The sequence below is a fragment of the Coptis chinensis genome, chromosome 3 (genome assembly GCF_015680905.1).
Source record: "Coptis chinensis isolate HL-2020 chromosome 3, ASM1568090v1, whole genome shotgun sequence".
NCBI classification, from domain to species: Eukaryota; Viridiplantae; Streptophyta; class Magnoliopsida; order Ranunculales; family Ranunculaceae; genus Coptis; species Coptis chinensis.
The window spans coordinates 114,858,668-114,877,127 of NC_141458.1; the positions used below are offsets into that span (position 1 = coordinate 114,858,668).

Below are 18,460 nucleotides of genomic sequence, written 5' to 3' on the forward strand. Positions count from 1 at the left end.
AAAACTATGTGCTGAAAATAGTTTGATAACTTCGTCATTAACCTTGTCGACATGCTCATTTGTAGGAGTAATCACTGCTCGTTCCATCATATATATATACATCATCCAGTACATGAGATTGCAAATTTGGAAAGACAAAATCTATTAACTGAAATAAAGATTGATCATCTTGCCATGGAATGACCATGCCATCTGGAAGCTTGATCATGTCTTTGGTAACATATGGTTCGGAGCCATTGCCAATTCGCATAAGAAGATTTGAAAATAACGGATCATTTTTTGCTCACATGTTCTCTGTTAGGCGAATAATTTCAACACTTTCCCATATTAAAGATCTTGGTAAGCAGGCATCTAGTGTCCGAGATTTGCTTCCATATGGCACAACAGGTGGCGTTTGACGAAAGTCTCCACCTAATACAAATACTTTTCCACCAAACGACATTTCAACTCCAGTAATATCTCTTAAAGTCCAATTCACGGCTTCAAGTGTATATCGATGTGTCATTGTAGCCTCATCTCAAATGAATAGAGAAGAACGGCAAAGTAGTTTAGCCAGTGGTGAATGTTTCTTTATTGTACAGGTAGACGTTGCATAAGTCAGTATAGGAATTTTAAACCTTGAGTGAATTGTTCATCCACCTGGCATCATTATTGTTGCAATTCCTGATGAAGCAGTTGCAATTGCAATGTGTCTTAGGTTTCTCAGATGAGCTAATATAGAATGATAAAGATAAGTTTTACCTGTTCCTCTAGGACCATCAATAAAGTATACTTTACTATCATTTCTCATAACTGAGTTTGTTATTTTGTCGAAAGCATATATATCTCTATTTTTCATTCAAACTGGTAATATAAGAGAGATCCTCAGGAGGCACTGGTACTGACTGTTCTTCTAATATCAAGTCATTAGCTGTTGAATCTTCATCTATATGATTAGAAAAGGAAGGTGAATTGTAGTCTGACAACTTCTTTGCATATTGAGAGAGATCAGAACTGATGTCTTTAAGAAGACGGTTCATAGCATCATCTGGGGAGGACGATAAAGAATAATCTTCCATCATATATGTATGAAACTCATTCCATAAATCACGAACATGAGGTTGATTGTAGTGCAACAACATGACGACAAATAACTTTCGTAATGCATAATGCATATGTATAGCTATTGCTTATTCAAGAGTTTCGCGAATGTCGTTGCCGCCTTCAACTAAGCCCAGTTTTTCTGCAGCCTCTTTAAACGTTGAGCATACATGAAAACCAACTATGCGAAGGCTTTCATATGATGTTGGTCCACGAATGTGATTTAATAATATTCTGAGGTAATATATTTCACTATCAGAAGGAGAAACAGTATACAATCTGCCAATCACCCGATTATGCCCTCTTTTCAGCTGCCAAAACTTACCTGCCTTTATCCATGTTTAATGTTCAGCAATCTCCCGATATAAATACTGCCTTGCATTCTCATCAACAACATTAAGCTTGAAAATTTCAGTTAACATGGTACGTGATGTGTTTCCATCATTTACCAACTCAGGTATGCATTCACCTTCACGAAATGTTACGTGCTTCATATCTTCGAGATGAACTTGCAAAGCATAGACTGAAGGATACATACAATTCAAAGGAAATTTAAATATTCTCCATACTGCTTCTTGAGGACAGATCCAGCGTGCATCTACAAACTGTTTGATCTCATTTTGAGTAATAGATTCAGAAGACTCAGAAGATGAAAGTTGTAAAGAAACTCGGTCAACACCCTTGTATACATACTTATACAAATATTTGACCGACTGTATAATAGAGCAAATTTCTACATTGAGATGGTAGTCATACTTCTTGAGAAGCCATGGATTATAAGGGACAACCCATTGATTACCAACATGAAAATCACCACCATGAGCATGAATCAAATATTGACCTGAGTTTTTTCTCATGTAAATTGGAAAAGAATCATCACCTTGAAAAGTCGAGGTGGAGAATTCCTTGGGGAAATTCTTCTTACACTTGTCATTTTTCATGCAAACACAACTTGAATTTAAAAGTCCACAAGGTCCATGTATCATATGACATAAGATAATTGCATGCAGTTCAGGCTCTATGAGGGGATCTGGGATCTCTGCTCGAACAACCTGATCATAATCTTCTGGACCTCTGAGCTTATTAGTTTGATCCAGAATTAGAAGAAAATGAGCATGTGGTAAACCCCTGTTTCTGGAACTCAATAACATGAACATGAGCAATAACTTTTCCCAAAACACCTCTTTTAAATAAGTCTTTTTAACTCCTCGCGACTTCGAATGAAAAATTCTTGTAGTAAGGTCAAGTCTATCACTTGCAACTTGTCTTTGAATAGCTCTCTTCTAATTTCCGGGCCAATTTGGGTTACACGTCATAGTTATAAATAAATCTGGTTTACCAAATTTTGGACAATAGCCATTGCATCATGATATCTCTCATGCATATCACGGGGACTACCAATGTACGAAGCAAGTAGAACAAATCTTCTTCCAATTGTATCTATATTGATGAATAAGAAATAAATATAACAATAAAAGTATAAATGACATAAAAGAAGAAACGTTGATAGTAGAGTAGCAGAGAAGTAATAAAAATATTTAATTGTAGTTATACCTTAATATAACAGTCCTATAGCAAAAACATCCTTTAAACCTTGATACAAATCAACTCTCAACTCTTCTTGGTGATCTCTTATGTATCGTAATTGTTGTGTAAAGATTTTAACATAGTTATTAACAACATATTGGTGCAATAAACTCCCACCACAAAGCAACAATGACTCACATGTGTCTCAAATCTATAAAACTTACATATTACAATGAATAAAAAAAAATGACCTATCATTTATTATTTGGGAAGGCAACACAGGATAATTTTTTAAAAAAAACAGATAATATAATGCTGCAAATAATTCATACAAATATAATAGCAGTTCACATAAATAAGGACAAAACTTGTACATATTATTCATACCGAAGCAATAAAAAATATAGCAACTAAAATCCTAAAGCCTACTGGTAAGATATTATCCTAGCAGAAAATTACATACTGTTTCTTACGTTTATGTATAACTGTATCTTTTATGGAACCAATCACTGAAAAGAAAATCTAGCTATGCCCATATCGGTAATATTTCATAAATAAGCAATAAATAATAATATATTTGTACATGTGTTCTCTAAAAAAAATAATAATAATATCAATTTATATAAATGATCCTGATATATAAAGTAATAAAAAAATATAAACCTGTTATTTAACAAAATAATATAAGTAATTACCTGAAGCTTATAAGAGTAGAATGCTCAACAACTAACCCGTTTCAAATTTGAAGTGAAAATGGTTAAGTCCCAACCAAATGTTCCATCAAGAAATAATAAAGGATATTGTAAAGGGTCATAGAACCTAGCAGTGTCCGGAAGATGAAATAGATGTCCATGTGTTGTCTCAATGATGATATCTATGTCATTCCTATCAAAAGGGTATTCCCCTCCATCCAATATTGCTGCAACTTGTGATGTTGTCGGAAGACTATATTGCAACAAATCATCTGGATGGTCCTTTATATGCAACCTAACATTGTGGTAGTTATCCCGTTGAGCTATTTGTCGCAGAATACCAACAAAAAGATTGCATGAATCTAACGTTCTTTTTAAAATTGCCAGAACTTCTCGATCTAGTTAGTGAATTATTTTCAACCAAATGGTTATCAATTTTATGATCATTATCATAAACATACATCTGAATATATCTTGGCCGCTATCCATCTTGTGGTAAGAGATCTCAAATTCTGTGATATATAAATCATTTAGCACGATATGTAGTATAGATACCATTTTGACCACTTGCCAAGTTTTCATCTACATGAACACCAATAGAAGTAAAGGCATGCACATGATTATATGATCGAATCTTCTGCCTAAAATCAACTGCTTGTTGGCAATTTTTTTTTGAACAAATCCAATAACTCATCCGAAATAGGTGGTGAAGGTAAAGAGACTTGACCATTTAAGCAACAAAGTTCTAATGTTTCATGAGCAAACAGTTTTGCAGAACAATGAGAACATAGTGTTGAAGGTGGCAATTGAAAAGACTGCATAGCAAAAGAATCTACATAATTCCTTGCACAGTTATGATATCCACGACGTCGATAACTTGATGGAAGTGAACAATATGATCTCTGGTCTGCATATATATATAAATATTATGAAATTGAAAAATAGTATTACATAAAAAATACGATTACTATATAAAAATATGTATAAACTCTAGATACAAACCTGGTAGAACAGACACAGTCTCATGAGATTGATCACTTGGTAACTGAAGATGCCCATCTAAATTAATATGTGGTAACATAGCGATACCTATAAATGAGGAAAATGTATCTATTAAACAAAAAACATAAAATCATAAATACAAATATTATACATGCATATATATAAACATAAAAATGAAGATGTTAATAAAAAGTTAAGCATTATATACCTTGTGAAGCCTGATTAAATATTGATGTATCAACATGATCATAACTTACTTTAAAATTTGAATTAATATATAAAATAATGTCAAATTCCGTATTAAGAAACAGAGTAAAAAAAAAAGACAACTAAATTAAATAACTTATATTATTATTAAATTTAGTAAAATTAATGAAAATTATACTGAAAGTATTGAATAACACAAATAGAGAATATAGATATGTATACCTTCCTGAGTAGGATGCAATATTGATGAAGAATGAATCATATCATCAATAAATTCACTGTCACCTTCATCCACACTGTTAAGCTCTTCATTAGAAGCATCTATGTTAAGATGTGGATCAACATATAAATCCGCGTGAGATTCCAAATTCAGTTATGAAGTGGACGTTCCTTAGAAGAAATGATATAGAAAGTGCGTCAACAAAGATACGACATCAAATTTGATTATAAATTAAATAAAAATAATACCTGCACATCCAAGAGAAACTTGCATAACGTTGTTGTTAATATTTAGTAACGGACCAGTGGAAGTTGCAGTTAAATTTGATACTTCTGATTGCAGATCATAATTGGAATAAATTGGTCTACACTTGTTGTATCCTTTGCCATACGCATTCTTTGTTGATTCTCTTTACTTCTCAGACGTTCGTGCTCCCTTTCTTGAGAACGTTGTTCCTTTGACATACAATGACGACGATTTCTTTTATGAATACAGTCACGTGCTCGCTGAGCGTCTCTTTGTTCAGCAGTCATTTCTCGAACATGATGAGTAGAGTGATATCGATGTTGTTCGAGCACCTTGGAATTTGTAGGCTGATTATGGGCAGAAGACATCGGACTGTCCAATTACAAAGGAAAAAACATGTAAAAACGCACATATGAACACACTATTCAAAACAATAAATAGTAAATTTAGAAAACAATAAATATAGAATAATCAACTGTGATATGAACTCAACGAAGTAGCTACTCTGTCCAGGCCAAAGCACAGAGTTATGCATGTTTTTTTATTTGTTCGAGTGAGTATGGTTGGACATCATCTTGCTAAGATGACCAACGTTAAATATCCTCTTATCAATGTTTTAATTTTTAAAATATGTTTGAAGCTTATTCATTGAGGCTAGCATCTATGCATGTTCTGTTTAGTTTAAGAGTCATATAGTTTTGAGAAGATTAGAAGATCTCCCTTGACTTTTTTAATTTTCATTTTGAAAATTATGTCGTGACTTAGAACTAAACATTTGTTGATATCTTGAGGTTAGGTTTAACCCATATAGAGTGATTTGAAGTTCAAGTGTATGGAAAAACAAAAATGAGCAAACCACTTGAATTCTTGTTTTTTTAATTCAAAACCCAATTTTAGAAAATACATGTTGTAAGCAATAGACAAACCCCAATTTCGGAAACTAACAAAGTTAATGCTTGTTTAAAAACAATTAATCAAGATTTTGAAGTCTGACTTGTTTTTTTTATGCTTCTTCTGTAAAGAAGACCTAGATAGAGGGAGAGAGCAAGAAAACTCCACGTAGCTAAACCATGAGCTTCAATTTCAATAGCCAGATAGCAGAAGATCGGCTTAAGATATCACGTAATCTTTATCTGTTCCTGGATTGATAGTACAAACTATTAATTATGAGAAGAGGGTTTGAATTATGAGAGGAGGAAATTTTCAAAATTAAAGCCAAACAATTGCTAAAAGGGTCTGGGGTTGTCTGTAGGGATATGGAGGGATAAGAACGTACAGGGTAATTAAAATTGGAAGGATAAAGATGGAAGGAAAACCAGCATGGAGGCTCGAGGCGCTCAGAAGCAGTGCTCTGATTGGATGAAAAGCCTGGACGTACAGCCGAAAGACTTAGAAGGCTAAAATGGACAGCTGTTAAAATCTGCTTAGCTAATTGAGCAGTGGAAGGCTAGCTCGCCCACGCCTCTATGTGCTGGCGGCTAAGCGTGGGCTTAATAGCCAGGGCCGGCTCTGAGGGCAGGCCAACTAGGCAGCTGCCTAGGGCCCCCAACTTGTTGGTCAATATTTGGGCCCCCAAGTATAATCTTATACCCATTAGGCCACATGTAAAGGTTGTTCCGTCCAGTCAAATTATGTGAAGTCCAGTCCACTCAAACATTAGCCCACAACCCCCTTGTATGTATAAAAGACTTATTTTTTCTCAAAATATAGGCCCATTTTAAGAAACTCGCTTTGGGCCCCTCAAAGTTCGAGGGCGCTCTCGTTAATAGCTTCAAGGGCCGCTTTAAAAGTGTATATATATATATATATATATATATATATATATATATATATATATATATATATACCATGGTTTATACCATGGCCCGTAACTTCACCCATAAGACGAACTAGAACCTAATTATTAATGGATATCTCTAACAAACCATGAAGATCATCTCCACAAAATTTCAGCTCATTTGATAGTGTTTAACAATGTCAAAAGATGATTGCAAAATCGAAAAATCTGGATCGTTAAAAAAACAATTAAGTTGTCAACAATTTTTAAATAGGTTAGAGATTTCCAAATAAGCAGAATTTTTGTGAAAAATCTATCCATAGTTAGGAAATCATATCTACAAAATATTAGTTTTTAACTCATTTTGTAAAGGGACCGTGGTATAAAAAACCATGGTAAACGAATCCCTCCCTTATATATTACCCACTATGTTGGAATTGGCCATGGTGGGATCACTGGGATGCCTCGAAATTAATTTTTTCCTCTCAAATTCAAGCAATGTCTCGTATATAAAATACCAAAGTTTTTTGGATTATTTCAAGAACTAAAATATTTGAACCTCTCTATTCCCCTCATTTCAGGAACTATTCCCCCATCATCTTGGAAACCTGTCTGCGTTGCGTTATGTCGATCTATCACGTCCTGTTACTAATTTTCAAGACATCCCAAACCTTAGTACAGTAGGCAATTTGCATTGGATGTCTGATCTGTCTTCTTTACGTACAGCAGCTTGACATGAGTAGACTAAATCTTACCAGTGAGTCATCTGGTCTGTCTCGAGTGATTAATTGTATTCCCTCTCTACTGAAGTTACGCTTATCTACTTGCGGACTAGGTAGATTTCCTCTGTTTCAATCTCATGAAAATCTTACAGTTCTTGTTATGCTTGATCTTAGCTCCAACAGTTTTAGAGGTCCAATTCCAAATGCAAGTCGGAACATGACTTCGCTTTTAGTCCTCGACCTTTCTTACAACAGATTAAATTCTAGTAGCCCAATTCTAGAGGAACTCACGAATCTAAACAACCTGAAAATATTGAACTTGACCGGTAACCAATTTGAGCCAAAGGCGATTGAACATTTTGGAAATTTCTCTTCTCCATCCGTAGTAGATAATCTTGAGACATTATATTTGTCGCATAATCAGATGGATGCTTATTTGCCTAATTGGTTCTACCAGCTTAAGAATCTAAAAACCTTGATCACTCGTTCAACTCATTCCAAGGTCCAATTCCTACAACTTTTGGGGCTATTGCTTGAAGGAATTAGACCTCACTTTCAATCATCTGAATGGATCCATTCCACATCTCTCAGAGAATTGTCAGCATTGGAATTTCTCTGTGTGAGTGACAACAAATCAGTGGTCTAATTCTTTCAACACTTGGTATACTTTCTGTACTAATTAAAGTGCTAGATCTCAGCTATAACCAACTGATCAAACGAATTCCCAATTCTTTTGGGAGATTATCAAACTTGGCACAACTAGATCTCAGTTGGAATAAGCTAAGTGGTCAGATTCCCACGTAGTTTGGAACACTGTCAAATATGAGACAACTAGATCTCAGTAGCAATCAACTGAATGGGACCGTCCCTGAGAGTCTAGGACAACTCAGCGTTAGCAGAGTTTGATTTATCAAACAATTTACTCGAAGGTGTTGTATGCACTTAGAAAAAACTCTCCGAACTGGAATTGTTATTCTTGAGCCTAAACTCTCTCTCTTTGAATATTACATCCCGTTGGATACCTCCTTTTCAACTCAAAGCGATTGGAATGAGTTCTTGTGGAGTAGGACCTCAATTTCCAGAGTGGCTTCAAACACAAAAGCATTTGACTACATTGATTATGTTGAATGCAAGTATCTCAGACTCGATCCCAAGTTGGTTTCAGAACCTTTCATCCACTCTATCCTACATAGATCTCTCCAGTAACCAAATTCATGGTGAGGTGCCTAATTTTATAAAATCTGACCCAGATGGCATGCGGTTGTATTTGAGCTCTAACAGAGTTGAAGGTCCTCTGCCACACTTCCCTCCCAATGTAAATATTTTAGACCTTTCTCCCTTCTAATAACCATATCAACGGAAGTGTGCCCGGATCAATATGTAAGATGCAGCTGATATATCTCAATGTCTCAAAAAACCATTTGTCTGGGAATCTCCCTGAATGTTTAGGTCGGTCACAAGGATTGTCGGTAATAAACTTGTAATCCAACAAATTATCTGGAACCATTCCAGGTTCTATTGGTGAACTATCATCACTAGAAACACTACGCTTGAGCAACAATTTTTTTCATGGACAGCTTTCTTCGGCTTTACAGTACTGCACATGTTTGTCTATTCTTGACCTTAGTGAAAACTCACTGTCTGGGAAGATTCCTACCTGGATTGGAGGAGAACTATCATCTCTGAAGATTTTGAGGTTAAGATCGAACATGTTAAATGGTAGTATTCCTCCGGATATAATGGACCTTGCACGTAATCATCTATCTGGAATCATCCCACAATGTATTGGAAATTTTAGTGGCATGCTTGTTGGTCAAACAGAAGTTTTTAAGGAGGAGAAGGAATTCAGGGGATACACCGACAAATTGAATCAGGTACTCAAAGGTAGAGAATTTGAGTATAACAAGTTATTAACACTTCTAGTCAACATATTGACCTCTCCAGTAATAATTTGGTTGGTCGTATTCCCGAAGAGCTGACAAGGCTTTCAGGATTGATTGGTTTGAATCTATATCTGAAAAATCACTTGACGGGAACATCCCCAGAAGATCGGACAGATGAAGACATTATTGGAATCACTTGATTTTTCCATAAACACTCTTTCGGGTACAATTCCACAAAGCATTTAATTGTTGTCGAGTCTAAGTCACCTTGATCAACTTATCATACAACAAGTTGTCAGGACCTATTCCGTCTGGCAACCAACTCCAAACATTTGAAGATAAGTCCATTTACTTGGGTAATCTTGAACTATGTGGACCTCCCCTGGAGAAGGCATGCCTTGGAGACCAATTGCCTCCAGCTCCAACATATATTGACAGTGCAGTTGACCATGGAGATGAGTTCAAAATAAGTAGGTTTTACATTAGCATGGCATCAGGATTTGTACGTGGCGGGGTGCTGGGCAATACGTGGTGTCTTGCTCTTCAAGAAGAGTTGGTGGTATGCTAATTTTAGATTTGTGGAGGATGTCAATGACAGAGTACATATGGAAATGGCAGTAAGGGTAAACTGACTAAAGCAGAGACTGAAACGCAATACCTAACTCTTGGTTGTTTTGTAGGGCAGCATTACACTACCATCTATAGCTTTCACATTTACAAGTTTTGTGTACAATACACTACCATCCTGTGTAAAGCTGTGTAAACTGTAATTTATGATCGTACTAACTACCTATAGCATTCTGTATAAAGCTGTTGGTTTTGATGACATTCTCCTATCTCCATCCATCACCAAACTAATTGCTCTAGAGCTTCACCATTAAGCACATGCCTGTAATGTCTAACTTGTAATATTTCCCTCACTTGAATAAAGTTGTTTAGTTATGGGAAAAATTATACTAATAATAATAAAAATAAAAAACACTGTACTAGGGATCTATGGAGGGGATTTTTGAAAATAGGATTTTATTGTAGACCTAATTCACAAAGTTATTATTCATCACTTACCATGTCCTGATACACCAGAACAGAATAGCCCCATCAATAGAAAGATATTCAGACCAAGGTGTGTGGATGCAACACAATTACGTGTATATACCCTTTTTAACCAATTACTCAGAACAACTTAGATATATAAACTATATAAAACATAACAAATCCCAAACTGGTTCAATTCTCTATAATTTGATGGACAAATAGTAACAGTAAGATAAGATCATAATAACTAAAACTGTGTTAATATCACAACACTAAAAGAACCACAACGAAACCAAGATTTGCTTCCCAAAACAACCTTTACTAGGAAGGAATGTAATCAATGTAATAACTAATAACTAAAACCCTAAGAAGACAAAGAACATTTAGGCAAACTAGGCATTATGGGGAGTAGGAATAGCTCCTATTGTTTCCCTACACTTGATACCAATCTGAGCAGAAAGAAAAGCATCAACAGTGGAGTACATTATCCTATCTTCACTATCTGCCCATCCATCAGTCTTATTTGGCTTCTTCACTTCCATATCATCTCCAAGAACCAACTTTGCCAAGCTCTCCAAACTGTACCGACCAAGATCTTGTCGACCCAACGCTTGCTCTGCCATTGTCCGCAAGTCCATGGTCTTCGCTGTGACATGCAACTGGAAATCCCTCTCCAACTTCTTCTTAACAGCATCAATGCCAACCCCAACAAAAGTTACACGAGGGTTTGAGAAGAAATCTTTCAATGATGTGGGGATCTCTTTGAAAAAGCAGATTCGATCTCTATAGTAATAGATAAAATCAGATAAGTCGAACAAAAGACAGTGAGAACCAATGCATAGTGTCAACAGATAAAAGGACGGTCCTTCATTTTCTTAGAAACCAATAGATGGCCAGGATATTTCTCTGCGCATAGACCAACAAATATAGGATTATTCTTCTTGCGATTCTTCGAGTAAAGTCGATGGATCTCATGAAACCATTTGCTAGCCATGTTAATGGTCAGCGAAGTTGGTTTGGATGATGATTTTGTTACTATTAGCCTTAATGGTGACAGTATAGTCTACACTTTCCAATTCTTCTTTGATACTGACTTCCATGACCATGACTAAACTCAAAAGCAGGATTTTATCACAGTAGCCAAAAACATACTGTTAACCTTTTTCAACAAGTGCACATTATTTGTAAGAGCATCTCTAGGTGGTGGTAGCATACTCTTCAAATTTGAAGAATGCGACCACAGAATCTGGTAGCAAATTTCGACCAACTCTAGGTGGTCGAGTCCATAAAATTCATTGGAGATGACCAGCGACATTAATCTTATTCGACATTACCCACCGTCGCCCCCAAGTTCAAAAAAAAACTCACGCGACATTCCCACTGTCGCACCAAATTGAAAAAGTAAAAAAAAAAACTTCGCGACATTAGTAGTGGCGCGCCGCCAAAGATTTCACGGGCGTGGTGTTGGTCAAAGTCAAAAAAAAAAATTGGCGGCGACATTACTTTGTCGCTCCGATCCGCATCCAAACCTCGGGGAACAAGAATGCGGGTTATGCGACCATGAATGTGACCACCTAGAGTTGGAATTCCGGGAAATTCCGACGCATTTCTTCATATTTGAAGAATGCGACCACGGATACGTCCACCTAGAGATGCTCTAACTATTGCTTAGAGTCCTACATTGCCTAAAACTCTTATTCAGAAACCCGGACTTCTAATCAAACTAAAATTTCCTAAACTGGGGAGCGGGTTCAGCTCACGGATTCATGGGTGGGCCCAATTGGGCTTTTCTTTAATAAACTCACATTTAGGCGGCGTTTGATTCGTTGTAAACCTAAACCAAGTAAATACATTTGGGGTTAGTTGTTTGATAGGGAACGGAAAAGTGTTTGGTGGAGTGCAAAGTAAAACATGAATTTTTGCGATATGTCTCTGTTGAGAGAATCTGAAGATCATCAATACTTCAAAGTATAAACAGTCGAACAGAGTCCAAGACTGCCAATTTTTAAGCGTTTAAGCCGCAAGACTTAAGAGCACGAGCTTGGAAAGAACTTGAAAATTACAATTCACTGAAAGTTGTGGCACAAACATGAAGGCATAAAGCTAAAGCGCGTCAATTATAAGCTAGACCAGGAACCGTTGGAGAGGTTAATTGCGAAGACTAGAGAACCTTATAGCATTCTTTCAACAGATACATGATACGGCGATATCTCAACGACCGAAAGCATTGGCACACTTCAAAAGAATTGAATAGATAAAAATAATATAAAATAAAAAATGCTGCTAAGCCAAAATTACTTGAGAGTGTAAAAATAAAACGTTGCGCCAGTCCCCAAGTATAAAACTAATTTATCTGATTGCGTCATAAAATGGAGGGAAGTTCTAATGAAGCCTACCTCCTCTTTTTCTTCATCTCTTCCAATATTGGTGGAGAAGCCCATGAAGCTAGCTGTTAGAGTTATAAAGGACATCTCCCAATCGGATTTAAAGACTGAAAAAACTAAAAAAGCCATATCATCTTTTTCTCTCCAAACTTCCTCTCCATTCGTAAGACTAGCAGATTAGACACCCCCACTACGTTTTGAAATATTGCAAACCCTCTTATTATCATTTGAATATAATGAATGAAGGTGGTTATCGTGGGCAAAGAAAAAACAACAAACAAACACACACAAATTCGTGAACCAACTAATATTAACAATGCAAGGTACTCCAATGCACGTGACATCCCATACTCCAGTAGCAAAATGACACCAGAATATAGCAAATTTGCAGACTCACTCAGGAAGACATAATGGTTACATACCAATATTGCTCATTGAGCCTCTATAACAACTACCAGCAAGACCAAAGTACAAAACGTACTGTCATGACAATGACAAGTACAATTGTTGCAAATATAGGGTACATACACAAACGAGTTGTTCCTTCAAGAAACAGTATCAAATCCCTCCAAATGAGATTCACAAACTTTGTGCTGTATTGCCAACATACAGATCAAGCCCGCCCTTCAGGAGGTTTGGCCTTGCGAGATGCTGTCCTATTAGGAGCACTTGGTTGCTCTACAGAAGGAAGAGCCCAACCATGCCGCGATGCTTGCCCCTGTGGTCTGCTGCTGCTGGGTCCTGCAGTCGACAAGACAAACAGGCATCAGATTGCTTTTGTGACGCTTACCAAAATTCACTCATACTAACAGTCTAACATATGACTCATGTTGAGAAGTTCATAAGAACCAATTTAAATTTGGTAGGTCCATGATGGATGAAAGGGCAGTGAAACACTTATGCCACATTCTTATTAGCCACAAGGACGTCATGGGAGATAAAGGTAAAATCACTTCAAAAATTTGCAGGTAATGACTGCTAAGCTTATATGCATCTTCTCCCAATATGTGCCCCTAATAATCTCATAAAGAGAAGAACACACCAAGTCAGAACATATTTTAAACAGTCTCTTCATACGCTCTGGGACCACTCACATGAAATGACTCAGTTGAAGTCCATGTATACATCCTTGCTTCAGATTCAATCAAAGTTTCAAATTCAATAAAATATATAAGAATACATAGAATTGTCAGAGAGAACGATATATTATCAGGACGCGATTCATAAAACATACTGAAGAAATCCACATCGAAAATTCAAATTTTAAGTAGCCTCTCGACCAAGAATGATGACACAAGAAACCAAACAAACGCAATCAAATCAGAAAGAAAAAGCACAAAAACAGCATGTGCAACATGGAAAGGAAAACTCACCTATATTCTCATAGACATCATTCCCCTCGGTCCACCCCGGTAAATTTTTTCTTGCATTTCCCTTCCAGGTTTCTTGAAAACCAGCAAGCTCATCTAAGAGTCAACAACATACCCAGTATTAATAATTTAATATGCTGGTAAGTCGCATCATTTTTGTAGTGATTAAAATATACCTTCATCCAAATTGTGCAAGGTCTGCATAGTATCCACCTTACCATCCGGATTGAGCTTTCTTGTTACTGTATGACCCTACAAAAGCAAAAGAAGCCCTCTCAACACATTTGTACATACCTTCCAGCACCTTCTTTTGAGACTAGCCAAAACAAAATTAAGGAAACAGGAAACAAGCAACTTTTTTAGACCGAACTGCTATTTGGGCCAAGTGGCAGTCAAGATGTCAAAATAAGAAAGAGACGTGGTTTCTAACCACATCCAGGATCAAAATATTGAAATGAACCAAGGTAGAGACTAATCACCACTCTACTTTCTTTCATGGCCCAAAATATCGCCGAGATATCCGATATCTCGCCGATATCTCTCGGTAAATTGGTACACCGATATCGATATTTCCGACATATATCCACCGAATATTGAACCCCTTTTTTTCCGAGATATATCGGAATTTCCGATATGAAAGTTTATATCGCCGATATAATCGATATTTCCGAGATAATCGATATATATCAGTTGACTTTTTGACCAATTGTTAATAACTTAATATTGAAATTTCCGAAATATCCGATATATCTGAGATATATCGGCGAGATATCCGATATTTTAGAAACTTTAGACTGGTCACCAAAAAAACCGAGATATCCGATATATCCGAGATATCCGATATATCTCGGTTTTTTAGTACACCGATATATTAACCAATATCGAAATTTTGGGCCTTGCTTTCTTTAACAACAATTGCAAACTTAAAGAGCAATATTAACTTTTCAATAACCCACTTGACTTATTGGGTCCTGTCAGACCAAACTTGAATTCACTGTAACCCGAACTTCTATGCCAAATAAACTATATAGAAATAAGTCTTTGAATGTAGGCCTTTTGAAGTCTTTGGCTTGGTAACAGATAAACAATCCAGAGATTGATTGCAAATCTTGCTTGAAAAGATTTTTGCAAGAAATATTTGTTCCGGGCTAGGTTTGATTGTATCAATCCTTTCAACTATTTTACACGCCCTTCCATACATAGTTACACAATGGGAAGCTTATTGACAAAGTAACAGAGGTTTGAACTAATCCCACATTGAAGGCAAAAGAAGTTAACAGTAGCTAAGAAACATGTTCACCAATAAGTCATATAAATGTTTTAACCACACGTTAGTCCTATAAGGAACCAATCTAAATTAGAATAAACATAAAGTAAAGTGCCCAACCGGAATCACACTCATATGGCATTATAGACTATCGTGGATGTAACACAGTAAAGAGGCATCAACATTGTTAATAGGCTCGAAGCAAAACCAACACCTTTTTTTTTTTTGCAAAACCAACACCTAACCAAAGACAAAATAAGAACATGAATCCTCACATATATTAAATGAATGATACTCAAAATTCAAACTCAAACTCACAGAGACAACCTTTCATAAGCAAAGTACCTGATTTTGCCATGTGAACTTCCTTTGTCCTTCTCCTTGCCTTAGGTGGGATTTCACACTTGATTATAATGTTTTATGAGCCTTACAGCTCGTAAAACCATGACCAATTATTATAACTTAAAAAGACTGCCATAGCAGAAACGTCTATTCGGGGAAACAATGACTAACACTGGACACACACAAAATCGTCTGAGTCTCTCAGAAAAGCTAGTTATACCATTTATACCTATGATCTATTTCAAATACCAACTTTCTATAGGCATTCATCACTTCAAACACAAACTTGACACAACCAATATATGTCCAGAATACAACTCTGAAATGCATAATATTCAACGATATCAAGGAAAAAGAATATATTCAATGACAGCTAAGAAGAATGAAAACAAGCCATTCTAAATACCTTATCACGAATTCCCTTAGAAACCCTGTGCTCTGCTTTACGAGTAGTCGAGTCAGCTTCTTTCTTCTCTTCTATCATCACCTAAAATAGACCACAATAAATCGACATCATAAGCCACTAATAAAATATTTATGAATGAAAAATATTAGCCACTCAAAAACCATATTGGACTTACCCCATTATCACCTATGTTCCTAGTTAAAAATTTTCGTCGACGAAGTATAATAGGCGCCATTTGGACCACCATAAGTAACATTAGAGCTATGAAAGCTAAAGCTCCTGGTCTGCGGTTGTGTCCCATTATTCATCCTATTAAACTCATTTCTATTCTGCATATGCCTAATTCTCCTATCTTCAACACCACCATCATCCGGCTCTTCCACATACACTTCCCCACCTGACCTAGAATGTTTCCTGGTATTCTCTTTCTTCTCATCACCACCATTCTCTCCTCCTTCCCTTCATCATCCGACAATATCTCCTCAATAACCGGTCCCCTAGTCGTATTCCCTTGCGAGGGGTGTCCTCGATTATCAATAAATCCAATCGCGGGAGATGGAGATTCGCCAAACAAACTCGGTCCGCCAAACATACTCGGCATTGGAGCACCAAACATATTTGGTCCACCACCAAAGATGCTTGAACCACCAAAAGGCCTAGTGAAAAAAGGGTCATCAAATGGATCTCTTCCACCAAACATACTAGATACTAAACTTCTTTGTTGACCACCAAATCCACCAAAATTACTAAATGGGTCATGTCCAAAACCACCAAATGGATCACCACCACCAAAACCAAAGAAATTATTATTATTATTATTGTTATTATTATTATCTCTACCCCTGTCCATTTTTTCTATTTTCTATTAACCTACAAAACAAATGAATAACAATTAGAAAAACTGATAGATATATATGCTTAAGAAAATAAAGTAATAATTTTATTACTTAATCAGAGAGGAAGTGGGAATTGTACCTTTTTTTATGAGGGTTTACAATAAATGTTTGCAACTTGGATGAGTGAGTGAGAGAGAGAGAGGTAATTGGTCAGGTTAATAATTGGACTTTCGATCGAGAGAGAGTTTAAGGAAGGTTCTAGTGGCACGACAAAATCGGGATATTTCGAGAGTGTAGAGTAACAGGTGTCGTATTTTGGTTGAGAGTTCAGAATTAGTGGTCCGAGTTGGGCTTTAGCCCATCACATTGAGCGAGGAAAGTTGGGCCATTAGTAATTGCGCGTTGTTGACTCGTAAAAATTTTGGAACTTTTATTTCATGGGCGTTTCGCCACACCTTCCATTTTGTTGTTGGGCTGACCAAAAAAAAATTATTATAACCCTAATTATAATAAATCTTAAAAATATGTTTTGTACTATATCAAGTTAACTTGTTGCAACCTCTTTTAGTCTTTCCCCTTCTCCCCCACATTTAAAAACTCCTAAACCATAATCCCTAATCCATAAGTCTTAAACAACTCAATCAAACTTAATCAAAACACTAAAATAGAATACCCAAACTTTTAAGAACATGAAGATGAACCGGCCACTTGAAGAAAACAGCGACTCTTAATGACTAGAATCATAAATCGAGTAGCAAAAAAGAAAATAGGCGACTCTTAATGACTAGAATCGTAAATCTTGAACGAAAAAATTTATGGTGTTTGAGAAGGTTGATGAAGGAGTATAGAAATGATGTATTGTCGGATATTGAACACCAGTCAAGCATTTTGTCGAAGACTCGGAACAAAGGGGATTTTGGGAGAGAAGTGAGGGGAAATGTGGAATAGACACCTGGCTCTAGTGTGGGAAAAGGATAAGGGCATTTGGATCACATCCCGTAACAATTCGAAAAAGTGTAAAAAAGAGGCATGGAAAATTGTTCCCATGTTTAAATCAAATATAAATGAGGACACTATAATTATTAGGACCTGCTCAAGATGATTCGGGGACCTAGGCGAAATATATAAGAGACCCTTTCAATACCAATTACTTACATTTCAATAACTAATCCCCCCTCTCTCTATTTCTCTTGCTCAACCATCCTCACCCAAACCCATCTCTCCCTCTCTCTCTCTTCTCCACCCTCTGCTCACACCCCCATTACTCACAATTATCTAGTAAGAATTAGTCTATAATATAATATACTCTTTTTATATATGATAAAAAAAGGCCCCATTCTAATAATTAAAGTATATCTAATGAAAAAAGTACCCAAACCAATTTTGGGCTGTAGCATTATGAAACCCCCTGATGATGAGCCCATCACCTGTGTATAGGGTGAGCCGAGCTTTAGTAGTGAGTGT

The 18,460-nt window shown here is 36.3% G+C and overlaps 2 protein-coding genes and 2 pseudogenes across 3 annotated transcripts; 1 reads left to right on the top strand and 3 right to left on the bottom strand.

The window, feature by feature from the left end:
* Positions 1-1,421: 1,421 nt before the first annotated feature.
* Positions 1,422-4,380, bottom strand: LOC147513253 (uncharacterized). The gene is made up of 3 exons (XM_086598885.1): positions 4,302-4,380; positions 4,065-4,206; positions 1,422-2,214 (listed from the first exon to the last, which is right to left on the bottom strand). The coding sequence occupies exons 1-3, from the start codon at positions 4,378-4,380 to the stop codon at positions 1,422-1,424; spliced, it is 1,014 nt and encodes a 337-aa protein (XP_086455011.1).
* Positions 4,381-8,966: 4,586 nt separating this feature from the next.
* LOC147513254 (receptor-like protein EIX2) lies at positions 8,967-10,140 on the top strand (annotated as a pseudogene).
* Positions 10,141-10,783: 643 nt separating this feature from the next.
* LOC147513255 (uncharacterized) lies at positions 10,784-11,385 on the bottom strand. Its single transcript, XM_086598886.1, has 2 exons — positions 11,253-11,385; positions 10,784-11,151 (listed from the first exon to the last, which is right to left on the bottom strand). The coding sequence occupies exons 1-2, from the start codon at positions 11,383-11,385 to the stop codon at positions 10,784-10,786; spliced, it is 501 nt and encodes a 166-aa protein (XP_086455012.1).
* Positions 11,386-13,067: 1,682 nt separating this feature from the next.
* LOC147513256 (uncharacterized) lies at positions 13,068-17,275 on the bottom strand (annotated as a pseudogene). The gene is made up of 6 exons (XR_015215338.1): positions 17,136-17,275; positions 16,336-17,030; positions 16,161-16,241; positions 14,322-14,397; positions 14,149-14,241; positions 13,068-13,516 (listed from the first exon to the last, which is right to left on the bottom strand). The product of XR_015215338.1 is annotated as an uncharacterized LOC147513256 (transcript).
* Between the last annotated feature and the right edge of the window lie 1,185 nt (positions 17,276-18,460).

Excerpts from the sequence above, each read along its gene's own strand:
- LOC147513253 (XM_086598885.1), bottom strand. The coding sequence starts at position 4,380 with ATGTTACCACATATTAATTTAGATGGGCATCTTCAGTTACCAAGTGAT. Across the intron at positions 4,207-4,301 it reads GACTGTGTCTGTTCTACCAG|ACCAGAGATCATATTGTTCA; the intron begins GTTTGTATCTAG and ends ATATATATGCAG. Across the intron at positions 2,215-4,064 it reads TCTCATTGTTCTGCAAAACT|AAACAGGGGTTTACCACATG; the intron begins GTTTGCTCATGA and ends ATTGAGTTCCAG.
- LOC147513255 (XM_086598886.1), bottom strand. The coding sequence starts at position 11,385 with ATGGCTAGCAAATGGTTTCATGAGATCCATCGACTTTACTCGAAGAAT. Across the intron at positions 11,152-11,252 it reads TTCTAAGAAAATGAAGGACC|AGATCCCCACATCATTGAAA; the intron begins GTCCTTTTATCT and ends GCTTTTTCAAAG.